Source organism: Lissotriton helveticus, chromosome 1_1, assembly GCF_964261635.1.
Source record: "Lissotriton helveticus chromosome 1_1, aLisHel1.1, whole genome shotgun sequence".
Classification (NCBI taxonomy): Eukaryota; Metazoa; Chordata; class Amphibia; order Caudata; family Salamandridae; genus Lissotriton; species Lissotriton helveticus.
In genome coordinates, this window is record NC_136057.1 from 1,316,093,668 (window position 1) to 1,316,120,798 (window position 27,131).

Sequence of the window (27,131 nt, forward strand, 5' to 3'; positions counted from 1 at the left end):
GCCTGTTCCTGTCCCAGTGCATGATGGGAACAGGGCAAACCAAACTACCAAGCCAATTCTTATACTGGGAAGGAAACAAGCTACCGGGGACCGGTTTCTGGCATTTCAGCCTCGTCTGCCCGGCTTGCTTGAATCCTGATGGTGCAATGAGCAAGGGACTCACATCTGAGTATACCCTTCCACGCTTATGGTGGACAAAATGATTCAGAAAAGGGGGTGGTGATGAACAGAGTGCCTGAATTAAGCAGACCACTCTTACCCAGTCCAAAGATCAGGGCTTGATCCATCACCGTTTTTTAGCTCACTGCACCATCCCAGCTCAGAACTTGGCTATATGCAAATTAGTCTGTTCCTGTCCCAGTGCATGATGGGAACAGGGCAAACCAAACTACCAAGCCAATTCTTATACTGGGAAGGAAACAAGCTACCGGGGACCGGTTTCTGGCATTTCAGCCTCGTCGGCCCGGCTTGCTTGAATCCTGATGGTGCAATGAGCAAGGGACTCACATCTGAGTATACCCTTCCACGCTTATGGTGGACAAAATGATTCAGAAAAGGGGGTGGTGATGAACAGAGTGCCTGAATTAAGCAGACCACTCTTACCCAGTCCAAAGATCAGGGCTTGATCCATCACCGTTTTTTAGCTCACTGCACCATCCCAGCTCAGAACTTGGCTATATGCAAATTAGTCTGTTCCTGTCCCAGTGCATGATGGGAACAGGGCAAACCAAACTACCAAGCCAATTCTTATACTGGGAAGGAAACAAGCTACCGGGGACCGGTTTCTGGCATTTCAGCCTCGTCGGCCCGGTTTGCTTGAATCCTGATGGTGCAATGAGCAAGGGACTCACATCTGAGTATACCCTTCCACGCTTATGGTGGACAAAATGATTCAGAAAAGGGGGTGTTGATGAACAGAGTGCCTGAATTAAGCAGACCACTCTTACCCAGTCCAAAGATCAGGGCTTGATCCATCACCGTTTTTTAGCTCACTGCACCATCCCAGCTCAGAACTTGGCTATATGCAAATTAGTCTGTTCCTGTCCCAGTGCATGATGGGAACAGGGCAAACCAAACTACCAAGCCAATTCTTATACTGGGAAGGAAACAAGCTACCGGGGACCGGTTTCTGGCATTTCAGCCTCGTCGGCCCGGCTTGCTTGAATCCTGACGGTGCAATGAGCAAGGGACTCACATCTGAGTATACCCTTCCACGCTTATGGTGGACAAAATGATTCAGAAAAGGGGGTGGTGATGAACAGAGTGCCTGAATTAAGCAGACCACTCTTACCCAGTCCAAAGATCAGGGCTTGATCCATCACCGTTTTTTAGCTCACTGCACCATCCCAGCTCAGAACTTGGCTATATGCAAATTAGTCTGTTCCTGTCCCAGTGCATGATGGGAACAGGGCAAACCAAACTACCAAGCCAATTCTTATACTGGGAAGGAAACAAGCTACCGGGGACCGGTTTCTGGCATTTCAGCCTCATCGGCCCGGCTTGCTTGAATCCTGATGGTGCAATGAGCAAGGGACTCACATCTGAGTATACCCTTCCACGCTTATGGTGGACAAAATGATTCAGAAAAGGGGGTGGTGATGAACAGAGTGCCTGAATTAAGCAGACCACTCTTACCCAGTCCAAAGATCAGGGCTTGATCCATCACCGTTTTTTAGCTCACTGCACCATCCCAGCTCGGGACTTGGCTATATGCAAATTAGTCTGTTCCTGTCCCAGTGCATGATGGGAACAGGGCAAACCAAACTACCAAGCCAATTCTTATACTGGGAAGGAAACAAGCTACCGGGGACCGGTTTCTGGCATTTCAGCCTCGTCGGCCCGGCTTGCTTGAATCCTGATGGTGCAATGAGCAAGGGACTCACATCTGAGTATACCCTTCCACGCTTATGGTGGACAAAATGATTCAGAAAAGGGGGTGGTGATGAACAGAGTGCCTGAATTAAGCAGACCACTCTTACCCAGTCCAAAGATCAGGGCTTGATCCATCACCGTTTTTTAGCTCACTGCACCATCCCAGCTCAGAACTTGGCTATATGCAAATTAGTCTGTTCCTGTCCCAGTGCATGATGGGAACAGGGCAAACCAAACTACCAAGCCAATTCTTATACTGGGAAGGAAACAAGCTACCGGGGACCGGTTTCTGGCATTTCAGCCTCGTCGGCCCGGTTTGCTTGAATCCTGATGGTGCAATGAGCAAGGGACTCACATCTGAGTATACCCTTCCACGCTTATGGTGGACAAAATGATTCAGAAAAGGGGGTGGTGATGAACAGAGTGCCTGAATTAAGCAGACCACTCTTACCCAGTCCAAAGATCAGGGCTTGATCCATCACCGTTTTTTAGCTCACTGCACCATCCCAGCTCAGAACTTGGCTATATGCAAATTAGTCTGTTCCTGTCCCAGTGCATGATGGGAACAGGGCAAACCAAACTACCAAGCCAATTCTTATACTGGGAAGGAAACAAGCTACCGGGGACCGGTTTCTGGCATTTCAGCCTCGTCGGCCCGGCTTGCTTGAATCCTGATGGTGCAATGAGCAAGGGATTCACATCTGAGTATACCCTTCCACGCTTATGGTGGACAAAATGATTCAGAAAAGGGGGTGGTGATGAACAGAGTGCCTGAATTAAGCAGACCACTCTTACCCAGTCCAAAGATCAGGGCTTGATCCATCACCGTTTTTTAGCTCACTGCCCCATCCCAGCTCAGAACTTGGCTATATGCAAATTAGTCTGTTCCTGTCCCAGTGCATGATGGGAACAGGGCAAACCAAACTACCAAGCCAATTCTTATACTGGGAAGGAAACAAGCTACCGGGGACCGGTTTCTGGCATTTCAGCCTCGTCGGCCCGGCTTGCTTGAATCCTGATGGTGCAATGAGCAAGGGACTCACATCTGAGTATACCCTTCCACGCTTATGGTGGACAAAACGATTCAGAAAAGGGGGTGGTGATGAACAGAGTGCCTGAATTAAGCAGACCACTCTTACCCAGTCCAAAGATCAGGGCTTGATCCATCACCGTTTTTTAGCTCACTGCACCATCCCAGCTCAGAACTTGGCTATATGCAAATTAGTCTGTTCCTGTCCCAGTGCATGATGGGAACAGGGCAAACCAAACTACCAAGCCAATTCTTATACTGGGAAGGAAACAAGCTACCGGGGACCGGTTTCTGGCACTGATCTTTGGACTGGGTAAGAGTGGTCTGCTTAATTCAGACACTCTGTTCATCACCACCCCCACCCCCTTTTCTGAATCGTTTTTGGCCACTATAGGTGTGGCAGGGTATACTCAGACATGAGTCCCTTGCTCACTGCTCCATCAGGATTCAAGCAAGCCGGGCCGACGAGGCTGAAATGCCAGAAACCGGTCCCCGGTAGCTTGTCTCCTTTCTGGTGAAGAATTGGCTTGGTAGTTTGGTCTGCCCTGTTCCCATGATGCACTGGGCCAGGGACAGACTAATTTGCAAATAGCCAGGTTCTGAGCTGGGATGGGGCAGTGAGCTAAATAACGGTGATGGATCAAGCCCTGATCTTTGGACTGGGTAAGAGTGGTCTGCTTAATTCAGACACTCTGTTCATCACCACCCCCCTTTTCTGAATCGTTTTTGGCCACTATAGGTGTGGCAGGGTATACTCAGACATGAGTCCCTTGCTCACTGCTCCATCAGGATTCAAGCAAGCCAGGCCGACGAGGCTGAAATGCCAGAAACCGGTCCCCGGTAGCTTGTCTCCTTTCTGGTGAAGAATTGGCTTGGTAGTTTGGTCTGCCCTGTTCCCATGATGCACTGGGCCAGGGACAGACTAATTTGCATATAGCCAGGTTCTGAGCTGGGATGGGGCAGTGAGCTAAATAACGGTGATGGATCAAGCCCTGATCTTTGGACTGGGTAAGAGTGGTCTGCTTAATTCAGACACTCTGTTCATCACCACCCCCTTTTCTGAATCGTTTTTGGCCACTATAGGTGTGGCAGGGTATACTCAGACATGAGTCCCTTGCTCACTGCTCCATCAGGATTCAAGCAAGCCGGGCCGGCGAGGCTGAAATGCCAGAAACCGGTCCCCGGTAGCTTGTCTCCTTTCTGGTGAAGAATTGGCTTGGTAGTTTGGTCTGCCCTGTTCCCATGATGCACTGGGCCAGGGACAGACTAATTTGCATATAGCCAAGTTCTGAGCTGGGATGGGGCAGTGAGCTAAATAACGGTGATGGATCAAGCCCTGATCTTTGGACTGGGTAAGAGTGGTCTGCTTAATTCAGACACTCTGTTCATCACCACCCCCTTTTCTGAATCGTTTTTGGCCACTATAGGTGTGGCAGGGTATACTCAGACATGAGTCCCTTGCTCACTGCTCCATCAGGATTCAAGCAAGCCGGGCCGACGAGGCTGAAATGCCAGAAACCGGTCCCCGGTAGCTTGTCTCCTTTCTGGTGAAGAATTGGCTTGGTAGTTTGGTCTGCCCTGTTCCCATGATGCACTGGGCCAGGGACAGACTAATTTGCATATAGCCAGGTTCTGAGCTGGGATGGGGCAGTGAGCTAAATAACGGTGATGGATCAAGCCCTGATCTTTGGACTGGGTAAGAGTGGTCTGCTTAATTCAGACACTCTGTTCATCACCACCCCCTTTTCTGAATCGTTTTTGGCCACTATAGGTGTGGCAGGGTATACTCAGACATGAGTCCCTTGCTCACTGCTCCATCAGGATTCAAGCAAGCCGGGCCGGCGAGGCTGAAATGCCAGAAACCGGTCCCCGGTAGCTTGTCTCCTTTCTGGTGAAGAATTGGCTTGGTAGTTTGGTCTGCCCTGTTCCCATGATGCACTGGGCCAGGGACAGACTAATTTGCATATAGCCAAGTTCTGAGCTGGGATGGGGCAGTGAGCTAAATAACGGTGATGGATCAAGCCCTGATCTTTGGACTGGGTAAGAGTGGTCTGCTTAATTCAGACACTCTGTTCATCACCACCCCCTTTTCTGAATCGTTTTTGGCCACTATAGGTGTGGCAGGGTATACTCAGACATGAGTCCCTTGCTCACTGCTCCATCAGGATTCAAGCAAGCCGGGCCGACGAGGCTGAAATGCCAGAAACCGGTCCCCGGTAGCTTGTCTCCTTTCTGGTGAAGAATTGGCTTGGTAGTTTGGTCTGCCCTGTTCCCATGATGCACTGGGCCAGGGACAGACTAATTTGCATATAGCCAGGTTCTGAGCTGGGATGGGGCAGTGAGCTAAATAACGGTGATGGATCAAGCCCTGATCTTTGGACTGGGTAAGAGTGGTCTGCTTAATTCAGACACTCTGTTCATCACCACCCCCTTTTCTGAATCGTTTTTGGCCACTATAGGTGTGGCAGGGTATACTCAGACATGAGTCCCTTGCTCACTGCTCCATCAGGATTCAAGCAAGCCGGGCCGACGAGGCTGAAATGCCAGAAACCGGTCCCCGATAGCTTGTCTCCTTTCTGGTGAAGAATTGGCTTGGTAGTTTGGTCTGCCCTGTTCCCATGATGCACTGGGCCATGGACAGACTAATTTGCATATAGCCAGGTTCTGAGCTGGGATGGGGCAGTGAGCTAAATAACGGTGATGGATCAAGCCCTGATCTTTGGACTGGGTAAGAGTGGTCTGCTTAATTCAGACACTCTGTTCATCACCACCCCCTTTTCTGAATCGTATTAAAATCATGGTGCAGGGTTCTGTTTTGAGTTTCCTCAGTATCCTTGGTATCAAAGGAATCGGTGGAAAGGCGTAAAGAAATGCGCCTGACCAGGCTATCAAAAGGGCGTTCCCCAGTGACCCTCGACGGTGATATCTGCTTGCATAGAATTGGCATTTCTTGTTCTGTGGAGTCGCAAACAGGTCTATAAGAGGAGTGCCCCAACGAGAGAATATTCTGTAGAGAGTTCTCTGATCTAATTCCCATTCATGGTAGACTGACCGTAGGCGGCTCAACGAATCCGCCTCCACATTGAGAGAACCTGGTAGATGTTCTGCTGAAATATCTGGTGACGAATAACCCATTCCCAGATCTCCTGTGCCTCTTTCGAAAGGAGTTTGGATTTTGTTCCTCCCTGCTTGTTCACATAATGCATGGCCGTTGTGTTGTCTGTACGCACCAGGACTGTAGAATTTTGAATTTTTGGAAGGAAAGCTTGTAGAGCTAAACAAATTGCCCTCAGTTCTAGTAGGTTGATGTGAAAAGTGCGAAGGTCTGGAGACCAGTGATCTCTCACTTGAAGATCCTGTAATACAGCTCCCCAGTCTTCCAAAGACGCGTCTGTGGTCAGGACTAACAGAGAGGGAGGAACCGTGAAGGAGAGACCTTCCTCGATATTGCTTGGTATAGTCCACCACCTGATCGCCTCTTTCATGACACGAGTAATCTTTATCCTGTCTTCGAAAGACCCCTCTGTTTGACGCCATTGCAAGTCTAGTTGTTCCGGCAGGGGACGCATGTGAAGCTTGCAGTGCGGAATCAATGCAATGCAAGATGACATCGATCCTAGAAGGGATTTGTACTTATGGACTGAAAGAGTTTGATTCCTTTAAAATCGGTTGGCAGAAAGAATCAGTCTGTTCTGTCTCACCTCTGAAGGGAAAGCTTTGCAGAGAGTTGTATCCAGAATGGCACCCAGAAATCTTGCCGACCTGGATGGAAGAAGGACAGACTTGCTTGTGTTTAGGCCTAGACCCAGATGACTGAAAAGCTGAACACAATCCTCGACTGCTTTTGAGGCTGCTTGAGAAGTTGGAGCTTTTATCAGCCAGTCGTCAAAGTTGGGAAACACCTGCAGAGACTGCCTTCTGAGAAAAGCTGCCACTGGTGCTAATACCTTTGTAAAAACTCCGCAGTTCAGATCTTAGTCCGAAAGGTAGGACTCTGAACTGAAAGTGGCTCTTGGCTACTGTAAAGCGAAGGTACCTCCTGTGGGCTGGATGAATGGGAACATGAAAATATGCGTCCTCTAGATCTAGAGTTGCCATATAATCGCCAGGATTTAGGAGACACAATATATCCTGGAGAGAAACCATCCAAAAAGAGAGTTTTATGAGATAGGTGTCGAGCTCCCTCAGGTCTAGAATTGGGCGCCACTTTTCTTCCGCTTTGCGAACCAGGAAAAACCTGGAATAGAATCCTTTCCCTCGTTGGGTCTGAGGAACCGATCAGTCAAAGAATAGATTCCCTTGAAAGTATAACAGGATTTAGCTAAAACATAGCCTAAATATTCACAATTAAATCAATATTATTACAAACACAAATATATAGACTACAAATCATTTATTATGCAAAAGTAGTTACAAACAATTAATAACGCTGCTAGACATATTCTGATTCCTAAGTTGATGGTTAAAAAACGAATTAAATTACACAATCAATTATGACCTGCACAATTGAGAAGACAGACATAAAATGTAAAACATAAAAATTGTAAAATACAAGTTGTACATTCGTAGCTCACAGATTCTGACACCTATGTTTTATCGTTACAACTTTAATATATAAACATTGGTGGTAGAGACATGAATTGTACTGGAGATTGGTTTCGGTGGTTAGAACTGATTATTTCCACCTTTTTTAAGACCTTTCTTTTCGTCTGTCGTAACAGGGGGTCTGATAAGTCACCCTACAATAAACATACATAAGATAACAATTTAACACATAATCTTTCTCTTGCATCATTATAAGATCAGCCTGTCCCCTATTGTCTCAGCATAGTTAAAGGTATTAGGCCTAGGGCATACAGAATGTCAAAGCTTTAATCTACTCTATAAAATCTCCAATATATACATGTGAAACATTATTGAACATCATCAAGCTAAGAGAATACTTAAATTGCCTTCACAATCCTATATCTAGGAGACTCTATTATCTATTAAGTCGTTTGAACGGTTTACCAAATGTTCTTCGGGCATGTATTAGTACTCTTTTCCCGTTTTCTAACGTACTTATTTATAATGTCATAGCCCCTACGGAACCTGCACTATATGTCTTACCCTTAGTTTGGCATGAAGGTTAATGGATCTCTGCACTTCGTATTCCTGTTCTATTTTCGTCCAGAAAATGATATGTGTGCGGTCAATGAGAGAACCTGGGAGTGCAAGAGAATGTATATATGTTCAAAATCAAATTCCTGCTGTGCCATCACAAAAAGCCGGCACTCCTTGAATGTTTAAAGACTGAAATTAGTGCATTTACCTGTTGTTACTTGGTAAGGCAGCAAGGGACGAGGTGTTATGATACACGTCCAATCTTTATTTATGTGTTTTCCATAAGAACTTTCTAGCCCTAATTAGGGGAAAGGGAACAAATTATAAGTGGGAAATTATACATGGGAAATTATGTGTGTGCAGATCGAGGCTCTCTATTTTCCTAATCGGCATACCTGCAATAACAGAGGCTTGATTAATTTGTCCACACATATCCGTTCATAGGCAGGAATAAGTCGATCCTTATTTTGGGACTCATGACCTAATGATTAAAAATAGTTAGAAGACACAATATTAGTCTTCTTTTAAACACCATGTAACGTTGCGTGTTGTTTAATTAGGTTGTCCCTATGTAGCCTACAGAAAGCATACCTTGCTGTGAGAAGAGCTCGGGTATTTTCTCCCAAGTAGCGCTGTCAAAATGCAGCTCAAGTGCCGTAATCTCTTCCAGGTCCTAAAGCCTGGTGGATCAAAAATGAGATAATGCAGCACGTTTATAGTCTGGAAGAAAGAGAGACAGGCGTGTCTCTATTAAAGCTTCTAATATCTATTCCTTACCTCCAGTACGAGTTCTCTCCCGCCTCAGCTAGGGTTTCATTGCGAATGCACGGCTCACCTGTTCATGCCGTATTTTAAATATCCGCCCTGTGCTCGTGATTGGATAAAAGGTAAGGTCCACCCAGCCAATCGTGTGGTGTACGCACAACGAGGGATAATTAGCATAATGTTACTGTTTGGGAATGCAAACTATTGGTCCACTGGGGATTACACTCGACTCCCAGGTTAGGCAACAGTTTTAAAAGCACAGAAACGTTTGTTGTATAATTAGCAGCCTTCCAGCGACAATCAAAGTGTCAAGAGAATGCCAGTGATTAATGTACCTGCTGGAGAGTAGGAGAGTTGTGTTCAGTGGCAGCTTTGATTTAAACTAATCTAGCACAGAGGGTTAACGTGCCTACTGCAAAGAACGTGAAACATGCATCTTAAAAAGCAGTATTTCATGTGCCTAGGTTCGTGGTTACTGCTTTTGTCACAGAGTTTTTTTTGTTACTGTGCACTTCATAAGTGACAACCGTAATCTAGCAGAGGGACCTATAAGCTGTCATCAAAGAGCTGCTTGCAAACTGCATAGTACCAGTTAGTAACTTATATTTTGTCCCAGTTATTCATTAACCTGATGCTGCTAAAATGGTATATTTGGGTGGAAATACATTTTTAATGTTAGTCAATGCTAGCCACTGTGTTATGTTCTTAATCCTGAGTTTGTGCTTTTCCAGACCAAGCACTCTTTAAACATTTTATATACACACTGATTTACATGTATGATTCAATGTCTCTATATGTGTGTGATGTAAAGTGCTCTGACATCCTACAATTTAAGAGAGATGCTATAAAACAAATGAAATACATGTGACAGAGGGGCTATTACTTCAATATAAAATACTAAGGGTGAGATGTATGATCTGTTTTTATATGCGCGAACGGGTTCGCGAACTCGTTTGCGCATGCAAAAACCTATTGGGCCATGTACATAGCCTATTTCGCGAGTTGCAATTTGTTTGTGACTCTCTAAATAGGTTTTGCAACTTGCTATTTGGAAGGGGCATTCCCTTCCAAATAGCGAGTCTCAAAACCATGTACAAATGTTTTGCGGTCGCAAAACAGTCACAATTACCACCCACTTCAAGTAGATGGTAATGCAATCACAAGTGGGAAGGGGTCCCCAGGGGACCCCTTCCCCTTTGCAAATGCATGCAAAACATTTTTTTAAGGGCAGGCTGGGACCTCTACCTGCCTGCAGAGAATGAAACGAAAACGTTTCATTTTCTTTTTTTTTTAATGCATGGTAAACAGGCTGCATTTTTTTCAAAAAAACTGCTTTATTTAAAAGCAGTCCGAGACATGGTGGCCTGCAGAGCCCAGCAGGCCACCATCGTTGGGAAACTAGTAGAGAGCTACAAACACGGGTACTTGAGCATAAATCGGCCATCCGCACTAATAAGTGCAACGCGCCTCTGACAGAACACTTTACAACATTGAACCATTCCTGTGAGGACCTCAGATGGTTCATACTAGAAAAAGTTAGGACAAACAGAAGAGGTGGAGATACTGACAAAATGAGAAAAGTCAGGGAACAATGGTACTTCTGTCATCTCAACACCAGAGTGAAAGGCCTCAATACAAGGGAAGATTGGGCCAGATGCCTGTAAATAACACCTGATGCCTAGGTCCCCTGAAGTACCGCGCATTGCGAAGTAGTTAGACGTGCTTCGCTGCAGTTTAACTTAGTGCAGGCGTTTAGATTAGGACTGAATAGTAAGACTATCAGCATGACCACTGTCCAGTCAGAATGAATCTTAATATGATGTGCAGCATAGATCCCTATCGATACTCTAGAGATTAGATACTTGACCTGCTTTACTCATCCTTTTTATAATGTGGCAAGTTAGGCATTGTAAATGCAAGATCACCGTTACCAGTGACAACTCGACGAGGTAGACAATGCGTGAGTAGCCCGTCTTTTTCAAATACACATAAGGCGAATGAATAGTGTATTCAGATAGGCTGAACATTTCGCCAATAGAATCTTCCAATATACCCCAAGTGTGAATTTCCTGTTACAAACTCTTTAACCAATAGGGTTAACACTTATAACATGCCATCACCGATACCCGGAAGCACATGGCAACATTGCGGCGGACCAGAGAGGGAACCAAACTAAGTAGGAGGAGGAGTCAAGTGTAATCCTCAGTGGACCAATAGTTTGCATTCCCAAACAGTAACATTATGCTAATTATCCCTCGTTGTGCGTACACCACACGATTGGCTGGGTGGACCTTACCTTTTATCCAATCACGAGCACAGGGCGGATATTTAAAACACGGCATGAACAGGTGAGCCGTACATTCGCAATGAAACCCTAGCTGAGGCGGGAGAGAACTCGTACTGGAGGTAAGGAATAGATATTAGAAGCTTTAATAGAGACACGTCTGTCTCTCTTTCTTCCAGACTATAATCGTGCTACATTATCTCATTTCTGATCCACCAGGCTTTAGGACCTGGAAGAGATTACGGCACTTGAGCTGCATTTTGACAGCGCTACTTGGGAGAAAATACCCGAGCTCTTCTCACAGCAGGTATGCTTTACGGCGGCTACATAGGGACAACCTAATTAAACAACACGTAACGTTACATGGTGTTTAAAAGAAGACTAATATTGTGTCTTCTTAGGTAATAAGTCCCAAAATAATGATCGACTTATTCCTGCCTATGAACGGATAAGTGTGGACAAATTAATCAAGCCTCTGTTATTGCAGGTATGCCGATTAGGAAAATAGTGAGCCTCGATCTGCATGCACATAATTTCCCATGTATAATTTCCCACTTATAATTTGTTCCTTTTCCCCTAATTAGGGCTAGAAAGTTCTTATGCAAAACACATAAATAAAGATTGGACGTGTATCATAACACCTCGTCCCTTGCTGCCTTACCAAGTAACAACAGGTAAATGCACTAATTTCAGTCTTTAAAAATTCAAGGAGTGCCGGCTTTTTGTGATGGCACAGCAGGAATTTGATTTTAAACATATATACATTCTCTTGTACTCCCAGGGTCTCTCATTGACCGCACACATATCATTTTCTGGACGAAAATAGAACAGGAATACGAAGTGCAGATATCCATTACCTTCATGCCAAACTAAGGGTAAGACATATAGTGCAGGTTCCATAGGGGCTATGACATTATAAATAAGTACGTTAGAAAACGGGAAAAGAGTACTAATACATGCCCGAAGAACATTTGGTAAACCGTTCAAACGACTTAATAGATATTGGAGTCTCCTAGATATAGGATTGTGAAGGCAATTTAAGTATTCTCTTAGCTTGATGATGTTCAATAATGTTTCACATGTATATATTGGAGATTTTATAGAGTAGATTAAAACTTTGACATTCTGTATGCCCTAGGCCTAATACCTTTAACTATGCTGAGACAATAGGGGACAGGCTGATCTTATAATGATGCAAGAGAAAGATTATGTGTTAAATTGTTATCTTATGTATGTTTATTGTAGGGTGACTTATCAGACCCCATGTTACGACAGACGAAAAGAAAGGTCTTGAAAAAGGTGGAAATAATCAGTTCTAACAACCGAAACGCGTTGACGCCCAATCTCCAGTACAATTCATGTCTCTACCACCAATGTTTATATATTAAAGTTGTAACGATAAAACATAGGTGTCAGAATCTGTGAGCTACGAATGTACAACTTGTATTTTACAATTTTTATGTTTTACATTTTATGTCTGTCTTCTCAATTGTGCAGGTCATAATTGATTGTGTAATTTAATTAGTTTTTTAACCATCAACTTAGGAATCAGAATATGTCTAGCAGCGTTATTAATTGTTTTTAACTACTGTTGCATAATAAATGATTTGTACTCTATATATTTGTGTTTGTAATAATATTGATTTCATTGTGAATATTTAGGCTATGTTTTAGCTAAATCCTGTTATACTTTCAAGGGAATCTATTCTTTGACTGGTTAGATAACCTCATTTCCCTTGAGTTTCTTAAGGGGTACCTCTCAATCATATATTCTGAGGAACCGATTCCATCGCTCCTTTGATGAGAAGCTGTTGGACTTCGAGACGCAGAAGATTTAGATGTTTCGATTCCGTGGCGTGAGGCGATCTGGAAGGTGGACATTTTTGAAACTCTAGTGTGTGGCCGAATTATACGATGTTAAGGACCCACCGATCCGATGTAATCATTTTCCAGTTGTGGAGATATTCTGAAATCCTGCCCCCCACTGATGTTACTAGAGGGGGAGGAATAGTAGACAGAGCCATATAGCCGCTATTGTCGTTTAGACGTATCTTTCCCCTGACGTCCCTGTCATCCTCTTGATGGTTGGCGAGAGAAAGGCGCCGATTGACCCTGGCGCTGTGAGTATTGGGGTTTGTACGACTGAGAGGACTGAGAGTAAGAAGAGTAGCGCTGTTGGTTGCCACCTCTGTAAGATGAAAAACCTCTTCCTCTTGCAGCCCTGAAAGGAACCTTCCGGTAATTCAAAGACCTCAAAGATCTTGCCGTATCCGTGTCCTTCTTGATTTATTGAAGGGCATCATCTATATGCTTACCAAAAAGTATTTCTCCATCGTAAGGTAAGTCCAAGTTCTTATTTTGGACTTCTTGGCGGAACCAGGTTGCCCGAAGCCAGCCCTGACGCCTTAAAACTGCTGATCCTGCAAGAGTTCGGAAAGCGGTGGTTGCTATGTCCATAGCACAATCTATCACCTCTGAAGATGAACGCTCTACTTCTTCCAGAATCTTCTTGGCCTCTTCCTTTGCACCATCCGAAAGTTGGTCAACAAATGGGGACAAATCGAACCACATCTGGCGATCATATACACCCACGATTGCAAGAGCATTAGTAGCTCGGACTAGAAGGTTGGCCATTGAGGAGAACCTTTTTCCCACATTGTCCAGGCGTCTCCCCTCTTTGTCCGGCGGTGTCGTCAGAGGCGCTGATGGATTCTTGGACTTTCCTTGCGCCACCTCGGAAATAACTGAATCCGGCTTTGGTTGACCAATCAGGGAAGCAGGACTGTTTTCTGGAGCCTTATATTTTTTCTCCAGCCGGGGAAGAACAGGAATGACCGTAGCTGGATTCTGCATTACTTTAGTACCTTCCGACCACACATGCTCAACTATCAGAATTGAACGGATAGATTTTCTGTAAGGCTCCTTAAAGTCGTAAAGGAAACAGTCCGACTGTACTGTAGTAATAGGAAGACCAAATCTCTTGGACGTCCTCTCCATAAGGTGATGGAAACCTCCAATGTCTGCTGGAGGAGATGTAGTAGGATCCATTAATGGTGAGACTGGATCCTGAATAACATACTCGTCCCAATCTCTATCCGGGTCAGGGGCTTGATCTATCTGATGATCGTCATCAGTTGAGTTATCATCATCCTGAATAGCAATAACCTTCCGATGGCTTTCTTTTGGATCTGGCTCCGAAGCTCGGGAAACATGAGGTGTTACTGTAACTGGAGGAGTAACAGGAATGGAAGGAGGAAGAAGCTGCGCTTGCTGGTCCGAAGCTTGAGACGGAAACCTTCTTTTGTAGTCCTGTAGCATCATCTGCAAGTCCGTTATGAGAGAAGAAGGCATTGCCACCATGTCTCGTTGTTGTTGAGGCCTCTCTTGCTGAACAAACTGGCGTTCCTCCGTATAGTAGTCCTCAGAGTCTGAATCATGGTACTTCACTGGAAGTTGGGATGGGCTATATGCATCTCCATAAGGGCCATCCTCATCATCTGATTCCTCCTCGAAAAGCAAAGTTGGAGGTGAGGGTGTTACTCTGCGAGGCGAGGTCATCTTTGGGGTGACCTGCTGTCTTTTTATAGAAATGTGGACATTTTGAATCGTTGACGACGTCGTCGACAAGATCGTGGTCGACGGGACCGCCGATCATGATCATCACCGCTGTCGTCGTCGACGTTGTAGCCGTTTACGCTATCTTCAATGTCATCATCGTCGACGTTGAAGAAGTAAGCACCATCGTCGGCGAGAAGGGAATCTTAAACGACGACGAAGATATCACTGTAGCCGCCGTCAACGAAGCTGCCGTCGACGGAGCTGTAACAAAACCCAAGGTAATTTCGGAAGTCTTAGTCGACGTACCAGATATTTTCGTCGTCGACGGACAAAATTTCTTTTCCGATCTTCCTTCCTGAGGGACAGTAGCAGGTTTTTTGAATACCTTCTCCTCATCAGATGGTGGAGAAGCAATAGAAGGAGTTTTCTATACCTTCTTTGATGACTGCGTCTCCTCAGTCTGTCTCATCCTATCCTTTACACCTCGGTGAGGAGATTGTTTGGGACTAGGCCTCTCAGACCTATCAGAGGTCACTTGCAGGGCCTTGAGAGGGGTCTCAGAAGATGTTGAACGGGAGAACCTACCCCTTTTCTTGGATCTCCTAGAGGACAAAGCTGAGGAAGAATCCTCACTGTCGGATGATATAACCTCCTTACGAGACTTCATTTTCTGCAACCAGGGTAACCAGCGGCCTTCTCTGTCTCTCAAGGTCTTTGTAGAGAAAGTCCTGCAGATCTTACAATCTGTGGCCTTGTGATCCAGGTAAAGCAGTAGATACAGTCCTTATGCTTGTCCTCAATGTAAAGCCTCTTCTTAGAACAGGTAGCACAAGCTCTGAATAATGCCTTCTTCTCTTTATCAGACACATTAGAGTAGAAAAAAGAAGAAAATTCCAAAACTGAAGAGAAATCTCAGCAGAGCTCAGTGGAGACTCCCTTAGCACGACGTGCGGTAGAAAATCTGAGGCTCTGAGGCTCTCTCAGGAGGGTTCTATTGGGTGAGGCTACTCTGATTGGTTGTTGCAAATTTGTTGGTCTCTTTTACAAAAAGAGGCGGATAGGCTACAAAATGAGATGAGGCCTAGGCCTGTCTTTCACTTTTGTACCTACTGCTATGGTATTTTTCTATTACCGAGGCTCCCATTCTGACGACGGGGAATGATACAAAGCATGGGAATCTATGAAAGTCCAATACTGGGGCAATTAACAATAGCTGAAATTAGTTAAAACGTTCTATCCATCACTTTTTTGTATACTACAGTATATAAATCTTTGTTGAAAATAACAGATTTCTAGAAAAGGATGTGATGATAAAATAGACAAGTGAAGAGGTAGAGATTGAGAGATTTGGAGTTAAGAGCTAAAGTAGTCAGCGTCTTTTAGGATGCAAAGAAGAAGAAAATGAGCATGAATTACATTGAGTCGCTTTTTAACTGGAGATACTTAACAATATGAACAATTCTATATAATAATTCTACTTTTAGGAAGTCTAAGCTGATGCAATTTAGTTTCAAAGAACTGGGAAATGTTTTAGACTGTTATCATAAGAGCAGTATATATCTGAGAATAAAACTACTTACTGCGTCTTTTGTGCCCTTTTTACCATCCACTGCGCTAGGAGGCGGACTCTAAATGCAACATAAAATTTCAGAAAGAATTGTGATGAATGACAAACTATGAAAATTAATGTAGAGTTTTCACAAGTGCAATCATAGTCTCTATAAAACACATAACTGCAGTGACACCTTTAGTTAGATATGGCCAGATCCACGTAAAAGCAGTGTTAAGTGTGATGTAAGGGGTTATGACTACTGCATTTATGACAAAGTAATACAGCATTGCAACGTGTAAAATCTAATTCTTTTATCAACAACAAAAGCTTGTGCTAATTCGACATTTTTTTTAATGGATTTGCCTTATTATTTTTTGTCCAAACAGTAATCATTACACACTTTGATCGTTCATTTAGTCACGTTAAAATGTTCCAGTAGAATACACTCCTGTCTTTTACATTTTTACGTTGACACACTACTCATGCAAACGTCATAAAAACCTGTGGAAACACTATTTCTGTTTTCTGCACCCCAGTCTAAGCTACAAATTGTGTTAATACCTTAAATACAATGTGTGGGAATCCTATTCCTAACTCATGGTACTGTTACTTATTTTTGTGACTCTCCAAATGGGTCGGAAGGTGTAAGTATGAGCACTGAACACCAATATTAACTCATTTCACATAATGAGGGCCTGTGAATATGGAAGTCTCCTGTTTTTCTGCAATAAAATACCTGAAACTGACTCTATGGAACAGCAAATACATATCCACAAATCATAGAACAGCTGCTCAGAGGATGACAATGTATCTGAAAGGCCACATGTAGAAAAAGAAGAAAAATTACTTCTGACAGATGAAACCTTATATCTCAGGGTTGGACTGCACCGTGGGAGCAGTAGTGAAACAGTGGATAAAGACTGACCACACAACAGCATTGAGATGTAAATAGATAAGACAAAGGGAATAGTCTGGGACAGTTTTTACTGTGTACCAAAGCTAATACACAAGGCAAAGGTCTCTGTGCTCTGAATTGTGTGCATCAGCAAAGCCTAGAAGGTCCATACAATGAAGAATGTAACAAAGGAACCAAGGGAACCAGGTCCTTTTCTGTGTAGGATGATGGTCAAAATGTGAATCTACTTCTCTCTTTGTGTGATAAGCATTAGTGCCACAGTGCCCAACATGATATCTTTAAGATTTCCACAAATATATTTCAACAGGCTGAATATGCTAACCTGTTTAATTGATGTTTCCTCGGTTTCTTGATCTGGCCTCTGGATGGCAGTGTCAGGAGGTGGTGGCTGGAGGAAACAAAACAAAAAATACCCCTAACATTTACAACAAGACTCAATTAGATGTGCTCCTTATATCCATTTTACCTTCACAAATCCATCAGATTTGATCTGTGATAAATACTGGTTGTCTGAGACCCTTGACCTCTTTTTCATTGGTGACAGAGACATGAGTGAAGGCCAAACAATAATTTTAAGAAATGGAGGTATGTCAATACCATTGCAAAAACTTAATTCCACTGATGAATACACAATATACAATAGTTTATGAAAATAGCAGATGTCATGGAAAGCTCATGACAATCTAAAAAAAGTATACAATCCATACTAATATTATAAAGAGAGAGCCCAAACATTTGAGGCGGGTAATCTCAGTAACCACAGCACCGATCACAACACCCAATACAGCGTTGGAAAGGGCAGTTGCAGCAGAAGGACATAGGCTATGCAGACGGCCACCATATACATTTTTAAAAAAAATAATACAATTTCAATATTTTTAAAAACATTTTTTTTCAATTTATATTAAAAATATGTAATGTAATTTAAAAAAATAAAATATCTAAAAATAAATACTTTAAAACAATGTAGTAAATTAGTATAAAAAAATAACAATTAATACATTTAAAAATTATCATTTACAAAACCTTTGAAATTCACTGAAAAAACCATAGGTTTCAGCCACGTTATAGTTAGGAATTAGCATTTTAAAAACCTTTGAAATTCACTGAAAAAACCATAGGTTTCAGCCACGTTATAGTTAGGAATTAGCATTTAAAAAACCTTAGAAATTCACAGAAAAAATCATAGGTTTCACACATGTTATAGTTAGCTGGACATTTCACTCATACAAAAACATTGAAATTCCCCCGATACAGTTAGTTCAGCTAACTATTACTCGCGCGCTCGCAATGCACTGCTGATGACGTCACATATTCCATCACTCATGACATGGTCAGTGACATCACTCATGACATCACTGATGACATCTCAAATGGCATCACTGATGACATCATCCTTGTGAAAGAGTGGCAGAACTCCTCTCAGCGTGATATAACCTTTGATACACACCTTCAAAAATAGAAACTAAAATTTTCAAAAAAATGGAGATACCAATACCAGTTAGAACAACATATTCAGTCATTACAAAATCTACATACACATCCACTCATTCACCAACAGTTCTTTATAGTCACTCATACATGTACTCACTCATCATATGTACTTATACACCTATACATCCTGTTACACACAGATACTCATCCATACAGTTACTCACATACTCACACATTCAAATAAACTATCAAACATCCATTTACTTGCATATACAGCTATACACACACCACTACACTTACTTTTACAGAATCGTACACATACTTACTCTCTTAAACAATCACTTATAGAAACACATACTTATTTATACAGGAACTCTTCCAATCTCTCACACTCTCACGTATAATCACTTATATACATCAATACTCACATATAGTAAATTAAAACATATGTAGTCCATACTAATATTATAAAGAGAGAGCCCAAACCTTTGAGGCGGGTAATCTCAGTAACCACAGCAGCAATCACAACACCCAACACAGCATTGGAAAGGGCAGTTGCAGCAGAAGGACATAGGCTATGCAGACGGCCACCATATACATTTAAAAGGTAAAAGAACCGTGCCAGCAAAGTAGTCCCTTGTGGGCGTGTCTGCGTTGTGCTGTGGGCGTGGGCTGGGGGTGTGACTAACGCTGGGGGCGTGTGGTACAGCCATCATATCGTGGGCTGTGGGCGTGTGCTGGGGGCGTGACAAACGCTGGGGGCGTGTATCCGGCCTTCATGCCATGTGAGCGCAATTGCGCCGCATCAAGGGGCACGCTGGGGGCGTGAGAAACGCTGGGGGCGTGAACTACGTTCCGCCCTTCATGCCATGTGGGTCGTACATTAATCAGAAGATCGTCTGCTGTGGCCGTGTGCTGGGGGGCGTGACAAACGCGTTCAGCAGGAGGCGTGGTAAGTAACGTTACTGCAGCCTCTCCTGCGCGCTGTTACTGAACTCTCTCATTCAACGAAATTACACGCGCCTGCTACCATCAACTAGGGCTCTAGCCGGGCTCAGGCTGCGGATCAGTACACTAATTACACACGCCTGATAACATTAACCAGGGCTGCCGCTGGGCCTCAAGCAGGGGAAAACGCGCCTGCTAACATCAAACAGGCCTGCATCTGGGCCTCAAGAGGGGGAACACGCAAATGAGCGTGTCTGCGGGGACGATTACTGCAGCCTCTCCTACTCGCTGTCACTCAACTCTCTCATTAAACGGATTTACCCGCGGCTGATAACTCTCTCATTCAACGACATTACACGCGCCTGGTAACATCAACCAGGGCTATAGCCGGGCTCAGGTGGCGGATCACTACACCAATTACACGCGCCTGCTAACATCAACCAGGGCTGCAGCTGGGCCTTCTCCGTCCCAATTCTAATGAAACAAAAAATGTTGTCTACCGCGAGATTTTAAAATAAATTCCCCTTGCCAAATACACACATTACACACATTCTAATTCATACCCGGACAACGTCGGGACGGGCTGCTAGTACTATTATATACCAACAGGGGATAAAGCGCAAAAGTGGTAAATCAGGGGTTAGGTGAAAGGGGAGAAGTCTATACTAATATTATCAAGAGAGAGCCCTAATCTTTGAGGTGGGTAATCTCAGTAACCCCAGCACTAATCACAACACCCAATACAGCATTGGAAAGGGCAGTTGCAGCAGAAGGACATAGGCTATACAGATGGCAACCATATATATTTGAAAGGTAAAAGAACCTTGCCAGCAAATTAGTCCCTTGTGGGCGTGTGCGTGGGCGGGGCGTAGCATGACGACAAAAAAAAAGCGTTCCTTAAACGTGTGCGTTGTGCTGGGGGCGTGTGCTGGGGGCGTGACAAAAATGGGCACGGCAAATGCGCAATTGCGCGAGAGCAAGGGGCAAGACAAACGACAATGGGCACAGCAAATGCGGAATTGCACGGGAGCAAGGGGCGTGGTCAATGGGCGCGGAAATGTATGGGAGAAAGAGGGTTCAATGGGCATCCGAGTTCAGCTGGAGGCGCGCCCATTGTGCAATTGCGTGGGAGCAAGGGCAGTGACAAACGACAATGGGCGCGCCAATTGCGGAATTACACGGGAGCAAGGGCCGTGGACAATGGGCGCGGCAATCGGCCGCCAACATTCGCACCCCATTCATAAATTATGATGCCAATCGCGCACCTGGGCGTATGCGTTCAATGGGCGTCTGCATTCAGCTGGAGGCGTGGTAAGTAACCGTTCGCTCTACTCACTTGTGGGCCTGCACGTTGTGCTGGGGGCGTGTCACACATACTGGGGCCGAATGCAGTGTGTGCCTTGTATTGGGTGCGTGTCAGACAGACTGGGGCGCAATGCCGTCGGTGCTTTGCTAAATTGCCGTTACGTTCCTGCCTTCACGCCATGTGGGTCCTAAAAAATAATAATACCTGCAAATAACTTTCAAGGGTCACATATTTCGCATTGTAATAGGGTCGCCACTGAGCGTGCCTGCGGGGATAATAACTGCAGCGTCTCCTGCGCGCTGTCACTCAACTATGCATAAACAAATTTACACACGGCGCACAACATCAACCAGGGCTGAAGCCGGCCTCAAGCGGCGGCTGACGCGACTAAGCGGCCCTGCTAGCACACTTACCTTCAAACTGACTGCACTTTCCCACACGCGCAGCGTTTCTAGTGCGACCTGTCACCCACTCAACTCTTCATACCCGGACAATGTCGGGACGGGCTGCTAGTATGGTATATAGAGGTAAATGAGTTAAGAGTCAAGGGGAGTTAGGGGGATTAAAATATGCATGAATGACAGTGTTTGGCCTTTAGAGTGCCAATATGTACCAAGGTGAACAGCCATGCAATTTAACTCAGTTTTTAAGAAATCCTCTCTGAGCCACCTAATCACTTAATCTACACTGAACTGGGAACAATGTTAGATTTTAGTAAAAAAAACAGTATAAATATTAGAGAAGTAACTGCTTACTATGCCACTCATGGCCTTATCCCTATCCACTCTAGTTGGAGGCCAACTCTAATGATAACAGAGATAGTCAGAAAGAGTTCTCCATGAAAGACAAACTATGGTAATTATTGAAAGTTTTCTCAGGTGCAATTTTAGTCTCTACGACCAAATCAAGTGCAGTGGTGTCCTTATGTCCACAAGGTCAGACCCATATAAAAGCAGTGTTGGACATGCTGTAAGGGAATTATACTGCATTTGTTATTTAACCAATAATACAGCATTACATACTATGGAAGATAATCATTTTATCAGCAACAACAGTTCATGCTAATTCCACATTGTTTCTGAAAATTCATTTTTATTATCTTGTTTAGGTCAAGCAGAAATCATAGTATAGTTCTGCCGCTCATGTCAACACCCTTACCAAAGCCATCAAGTTCAAAGAACAAAAAGTTCTATTTGCACACTCCTGCATCTCTAACAGTCATCATCAGTTGGCATTGTAGAATGTTTGATGATAAGGGTTTTTAGATATATTATGATGTAATTCACCGGGTGGCCCCTTTAGGATACTCAAACTGAAATCCCTCATGTCTTGTACATTTTTACATGGAAAGTTCGGACTTTGAAATGTCAGGAAAACTTGTGGGAATTCTCTTTCTGCATGGAACTTCCCATTCCGAGCTATGACTGTGTTAATATCTGGAATTTGTGGTACTGTCACTCATTTTATATGAATCCCCAAACGAATTTGAAAATTCATGGTATGAACATCACTATTAACTTATTCCCTATAATGAGTGCTCGTAAATATGCTAGGCTCAGGATTCACTGTGGCAAAATAGCTTGAAACTGGGTTTATGGAACAGCGAATACGTATCCAACAATCTTTGATCAATGACAGATAGGAAATACATATAAAGAAGCACATATGTTGTTCTGCTCCAAATACAAGGAGTGAAACACACGAGAGGAAAATAAACAGAAACGAAATAAAGGCTCGTCTCGTTGTCCGGCTCTGGGAACTGGGCGGAACACACGAGAGAGAGCATTAAGGGCAAGTCTCGGTGTCCGGCTCGGGGTGAGGAGGAGGAGCGGAACACACAAGAACAAGGAGGGCAAGTCTCGGTGTCCGGCTCAGGGTGAGGAGGAGCAGCGGAACACACAAGAACAGGGAGGGCATGTCTCGGTGTCCGGCTCAGGGTGAGGAGGAGCAGCGGAACACACAAGAACAAGGAGGGCAAGTCTCGGTGTCCGGCTCAGCGTGAGGAGGAGGAGCGGAAAACACGAGTACTCGAGGGACAGGCTAGGTGATTGATGCAGCAGAGTGGTGGGAACGGGGAACTCCAAAAAGGGGATCTTGGAGCTTCCTAAGTAATAGTAGCAACAAACTACTCGCCGCTCATATTGGAATGAAGGGGGAAAATAGAACGCACACCTCGTACCAGAAGTTGAGTCACCAAAGGCGTCGCGGGTAGCGTTCTGTAAAATACCAAGCAGTCGCCAAAACAGGAGCGACGGATTTCACGGGCAAACAGGAACTGGAGTATCGGGGAGGGGCGAGGTCACGACCAGGAAGCAGTAAGCCAAGCAAGGCGTTACCGTGGAGGCGGGCTCTTTAAGGTTCCAGGGACCGTCTCACAACTCAAGTTTCTGGTAGAAAGGGAGGAAAATACCGCTGTGCGTCTGTCAATGTGCGTCTCTGGCCTCTACCTAGATTCTTCTCCTAACAGTTCTCCCCCCCCCCAAAAACCTCCTCCCTGGCTTAGGTTTTGTAGGGTGTAAGGCATGAACTCTACGGACTAGTCTAGGTGCATGAATGTTGCCTGCTGGTTCCCAGGATCTGTCTTCCGGGGAATAACCCACCCAGTCAAGGAGGTATTGAAGTTTTCCACGATGCCTGCGGGAATCAAGGATTTTATTCACTTCATATTCCTCTTCGGCTTCAATGATAATTGGAGGTGGAGGTTTTTCAGGTACTAAGGGAGGTGTATACTTCTTGAGCAGTGAACAGTGAAATACAGGGTGTATCTTTAGATTTGCAGGTAATTGTAAGTGTAAAGTTACTGGAGAGAGTATTTTTGTTATTACATATGGACCAATGAAACGAGGCTGTAACTTTCTGGATCCTTCTAATCTCAGATTTCGTGTAGATAACTATACTCTTTCTCCTACCCTGTATTCAGGCTCAGGTCTTCGGTGTTTATCCGCTTGTTTTTTCATTAACTCTTTCGTTTTGGCTAACTCCCTGGATGCTTCTTGCCATATGACTCTGAGGTGTTGATGGTGTTCCTGTAAAGCCGGGATTTTATTCATCTCTGAAGGGAGGGTAATAGGCAGAAATCTAGGATGATGGGCCAAAGCAAAGAAAAAGGGAGAAACGCCAGTAGAGGAGTGGACACTGTTATTATAAGCAAATTCTGCCAGAGGAAATGCTTGCACCCAAGTACCTGCAATAGTGGTTAACAAACATCGGAGGTAGGTTTCTAAAGCTTGATTTGTGCGTTCTGTTTGTCCATCAGTTTGTGGATGGTATGCAGTGGATAGTCTATGATCTATACCAAGTGTCTTACACATACCTTGCCAAAATCGGGAAACAAACCGGCCACCCCTATCCGAAATGATAATAGACGGTAAGCCATGTAACCGCACAATGTTTTCTATAAAAACCTGTGCGAGTTCTTTGGAAGAGGGTAGGGTCTTTGAAGGAATGAAGTGGGTCATTTTTGTTAACATGTCTACTATAACATAAATGGTAGTGTATCCTTGACAATTAGGGAGATCGGTGATAAAGTCCATACTGGTACTATGCCATGGAGCAGGGGGTATTTCCGTGGGTTTTAATAAACCAGTTGGAGCGCAGTGAGCAGCTTTCTGTCTGGCACAAGTGGTACAAGTATTGACAAACAAGGAGATATCATTAGACATTATTTTTCCACCAAAACCATGTTTGGCATGCTTTAAGTGTCTTGTGGCTTCCGGGATGTCCGGCCATGGTGTCATTGTGACACCATTGTATAAGCTGTTGTTGTAGCTTTGCAGAAGGTATGTAAAGCTTAGCATCATGATAATATAGATCGTCTTTGATGGTATTTAAAGGATCATTAGTCCACTCAGGACTTGGAATGTTAGTGTATTGCCTCTTAATTTGGTCAATGAAGTCAAAGGTGGTTTCATCTCCATGTTCCTCTACCCCTATGATTCTGTGATCAGGAATGATGGATGGGTGGGGCTCGCAAAAATCAACTGAATAAGGTCCCAAATGAGATAAAGCATCCGCCTTACCTTGTAATGACCCAGGACGGTAGGTAATGATGAAATCATATTCACTAAAGAAATTAACCCATCTCATTTGTCTAGGGGTGAGAGCTTCTGCAGTTTTAAAAAATTGGAGATTCCTATGATCAGTAAAGATAGTTAGTACATGTGGTGACCCCAATACGTAATGTCACCATTCTTGAAAGGCTAACTTTATAGCCAATAATTCTCTCTCCCCTACAGAGTAGTTTTACTCCGCTGGTGCCAAGGTCTTGGAAAAATACGCAACGGGATGCAAGTGACCCGTATTTTTATCTCTTTGAGACAAAACGCCTCCAACAGCACATTGAGAGGCATCAACTTCCATAAAATAAGGTTGAGTGTTGTCAGCATGTTGGATTATGGGTGCGGTAGTGAACTTGTTTTTTAGAGTCTTGAAGGCCACTTCTGCCACATCAGTCCATTTAAACTGAATTCCTTTTTTGAGAAGACGAGTAATAGGAGAAATCAATTCAGAAAAATGGTCAATGAATAGCCTATAAAAATTGGCGAAACCAATGAAGGAATGTATCTCTTTAACGGAGGTAGGACTGGGCCAATTGACTATGGACTCAATCTTTTGAGGATCCATCTTTATCCCATCGGGTGAGATAACGAAGCCCAAGAGTCAACTTGAGTCGTGTGAAACTCGCTTTTGTCTAACTTGGCATAGAGTTGGTTTTCTTGCAATTTACTCAAGATTTTGCTAACGTGGTCCACATGTTCTTGTTCATTCTAGGAATATATCAGTATATCATCGATATACACGATGACAAAAAGATCGAGATACTCTCTGAAGATATCGTTAACAAAGTATTGAAACACCGCAGGGGCATTACAAAGCCCAAAGGGCATTACACGATATTCGAATGGGCCAAATTTGGTACAGAAGGCCGTTTTCCATTTGTCTCCAGCTTTAATGCGAATGAGATGATATGCACCTCGCAAGTCAATCTTAGTAAAGATCTTGGCTCCTTGTATTTGGTCTAACAATACGGAGATTAAAGGGAGCGGATATTTGTTCTTTATAGTGCCTTTATTCAAGGAACGATAGTCCAGGCATGCTCTTAACCCTCCCTCTCTCTTAGGTATAAAAAAAGAGGAGATGATACAGGAGAGGTGGACGGACGTATGAAACCTTTCTCTAACATCTCATCCAAGTATTGTTTCAGATATTCAGTCTCAGACCCGGTGAGGGCAGACACCTGACTTATAGGTAATTGGGCCCCTGGGATCAGATCTATCCTACAATCGTAGCTACGATGTGGAGGTAGCTTAGTGGCTTCTTTGGCATCAAACACGGCTTGGAATTCGTTGTAAATTTCTGGTAACTGAGTACCCTTTTCTTCTTGTGAGTGTATGGCACAACATAATGGCTAGATATTGTCACTTGCCTCTTGATAACACTGCAAAAGACAGTACGAAGATTTTATGGTGACTGTCCAGGCCTTCCAATCAATATGCAGGTTGTGGACTTGTAGCCAAGGTACCCCTAAGATGGCACCAAAATGAGGTGCATCGATGAGGTCAAACGTAAGAGACTCAGAGTGTCCGTTACCACACACCATGACTATCATAGGTGTTTGATAAGTGAGTAACCCAGAGGACAACTCTGTGCCATCCACAGCTCTTACCGGCTCGGGATTTGTCTTTGGTACAAAAACGATACCAAGAGTCTTAGCGAGTTGGATATCTAAAAAATTGCCAGTTGCCCCAGAGTCTAGGAGAATATCTAGGTTCTTTCTGGTTTGGGGAGATACAGTAAGGGTAACAGACATTGTAAAGTGTCTTGGGATCATGGGCACATATGTTTTAGTAGGTGAGACCTGAATGACGCTCATACTTGAAGAAGCGATCTCTTCCTTCTTCAAGTGTTTTAGTTTTCCTCTACGTAGGGGGTAGAATGACTGCTAGCCACACTTTTAACAGGTACTCGAGGATGCACCGGACATTCTTTGGCGAAATGCCCACCCTTTCCGCAATATAAACAAAGGTTATGTTTTCTTCTCTTGTCCTTTTCTTCGGCGGATAGGTGTCCTCTGACTCCTCCTATTTGCATAGGCACAGGGGAGTCATTACTTTCTTTCTTTTCGGTACGCAACATTACATATCGAGGAGAACTACCTCGAGTATTTTCTCCTTTGCGTTCATGTAACCTGTGGTCCAACTTCACAGTCAGGTCTATGAACTCTGAGCACTCCTCTGGGGGATTTACAATTTTAGCCAAGAGATCTTTTAATTCATCATTCAACCCTCTATAAAACAAGGAGGTTCTCTAGTCTTCAGGCCAATGTGTTTCCGCTATCAACCGATTGAAGGTGGTAATATAAGA

General features: G+C 44.0%; 1 protein-coding gene and 1 long non-coding RNA gene across 19 annotated transcripts in view; one reads left to right on the forward strand and one right to left on the reverse strand.

Moving 5' to 3' along the window:
* Positions 1-27,131, reverse strand: part of LOC144823305 (uncharacterized) — a 559,034-nt gene that overhangs the window by 120,813 nt on the left and 411,090 nt on the right. For 15 of the 17 annotated variants that reach the window (XM_078681830.1, XM_078681822.1, XM_078681741.1 and 12 more), the window contains 2 exons: positions 17,403-17,468; positions 16,193-16,240 (listed from right to left, as the gene is read on the reverse strand). The exons of the other annotated variants lie outside the window; for them this stretch is intronic. In XM_078681830.1, the coding sequence (XP_078537956.1) occupies positions 16,193-16,240; positions 17,403-17,468 (114 nt within the window). The remainder of the gene's footprint in view (positions 1-16,192; positions 16,241-17,402; positions 17,469-27,131) is intronic. 17 annotated transcript variants of the gene reach the window in all.
* Positions 11,139-12,615, forward strand: LOC144772762 (uncharacterized). Of its 2 annotated transcripts, XR_013599833.1 has the most exons (6): positions 11,140-11,176; positions 11,274-11,361; positions 11,456-11,541; positions 11,639-11,728; positions 11,836-11,929; positions 12,300-12,615. It is a non-coding gene; the product is annotated as an uncharacterized LOC144772762 (long non-coding RNA). The 2 variants fall into 2 exon arrangements; XR_013599837.1 differs by lacking the exon at positions 11,456-11,541 and having other exon boundaries at positions 11,139-11,176.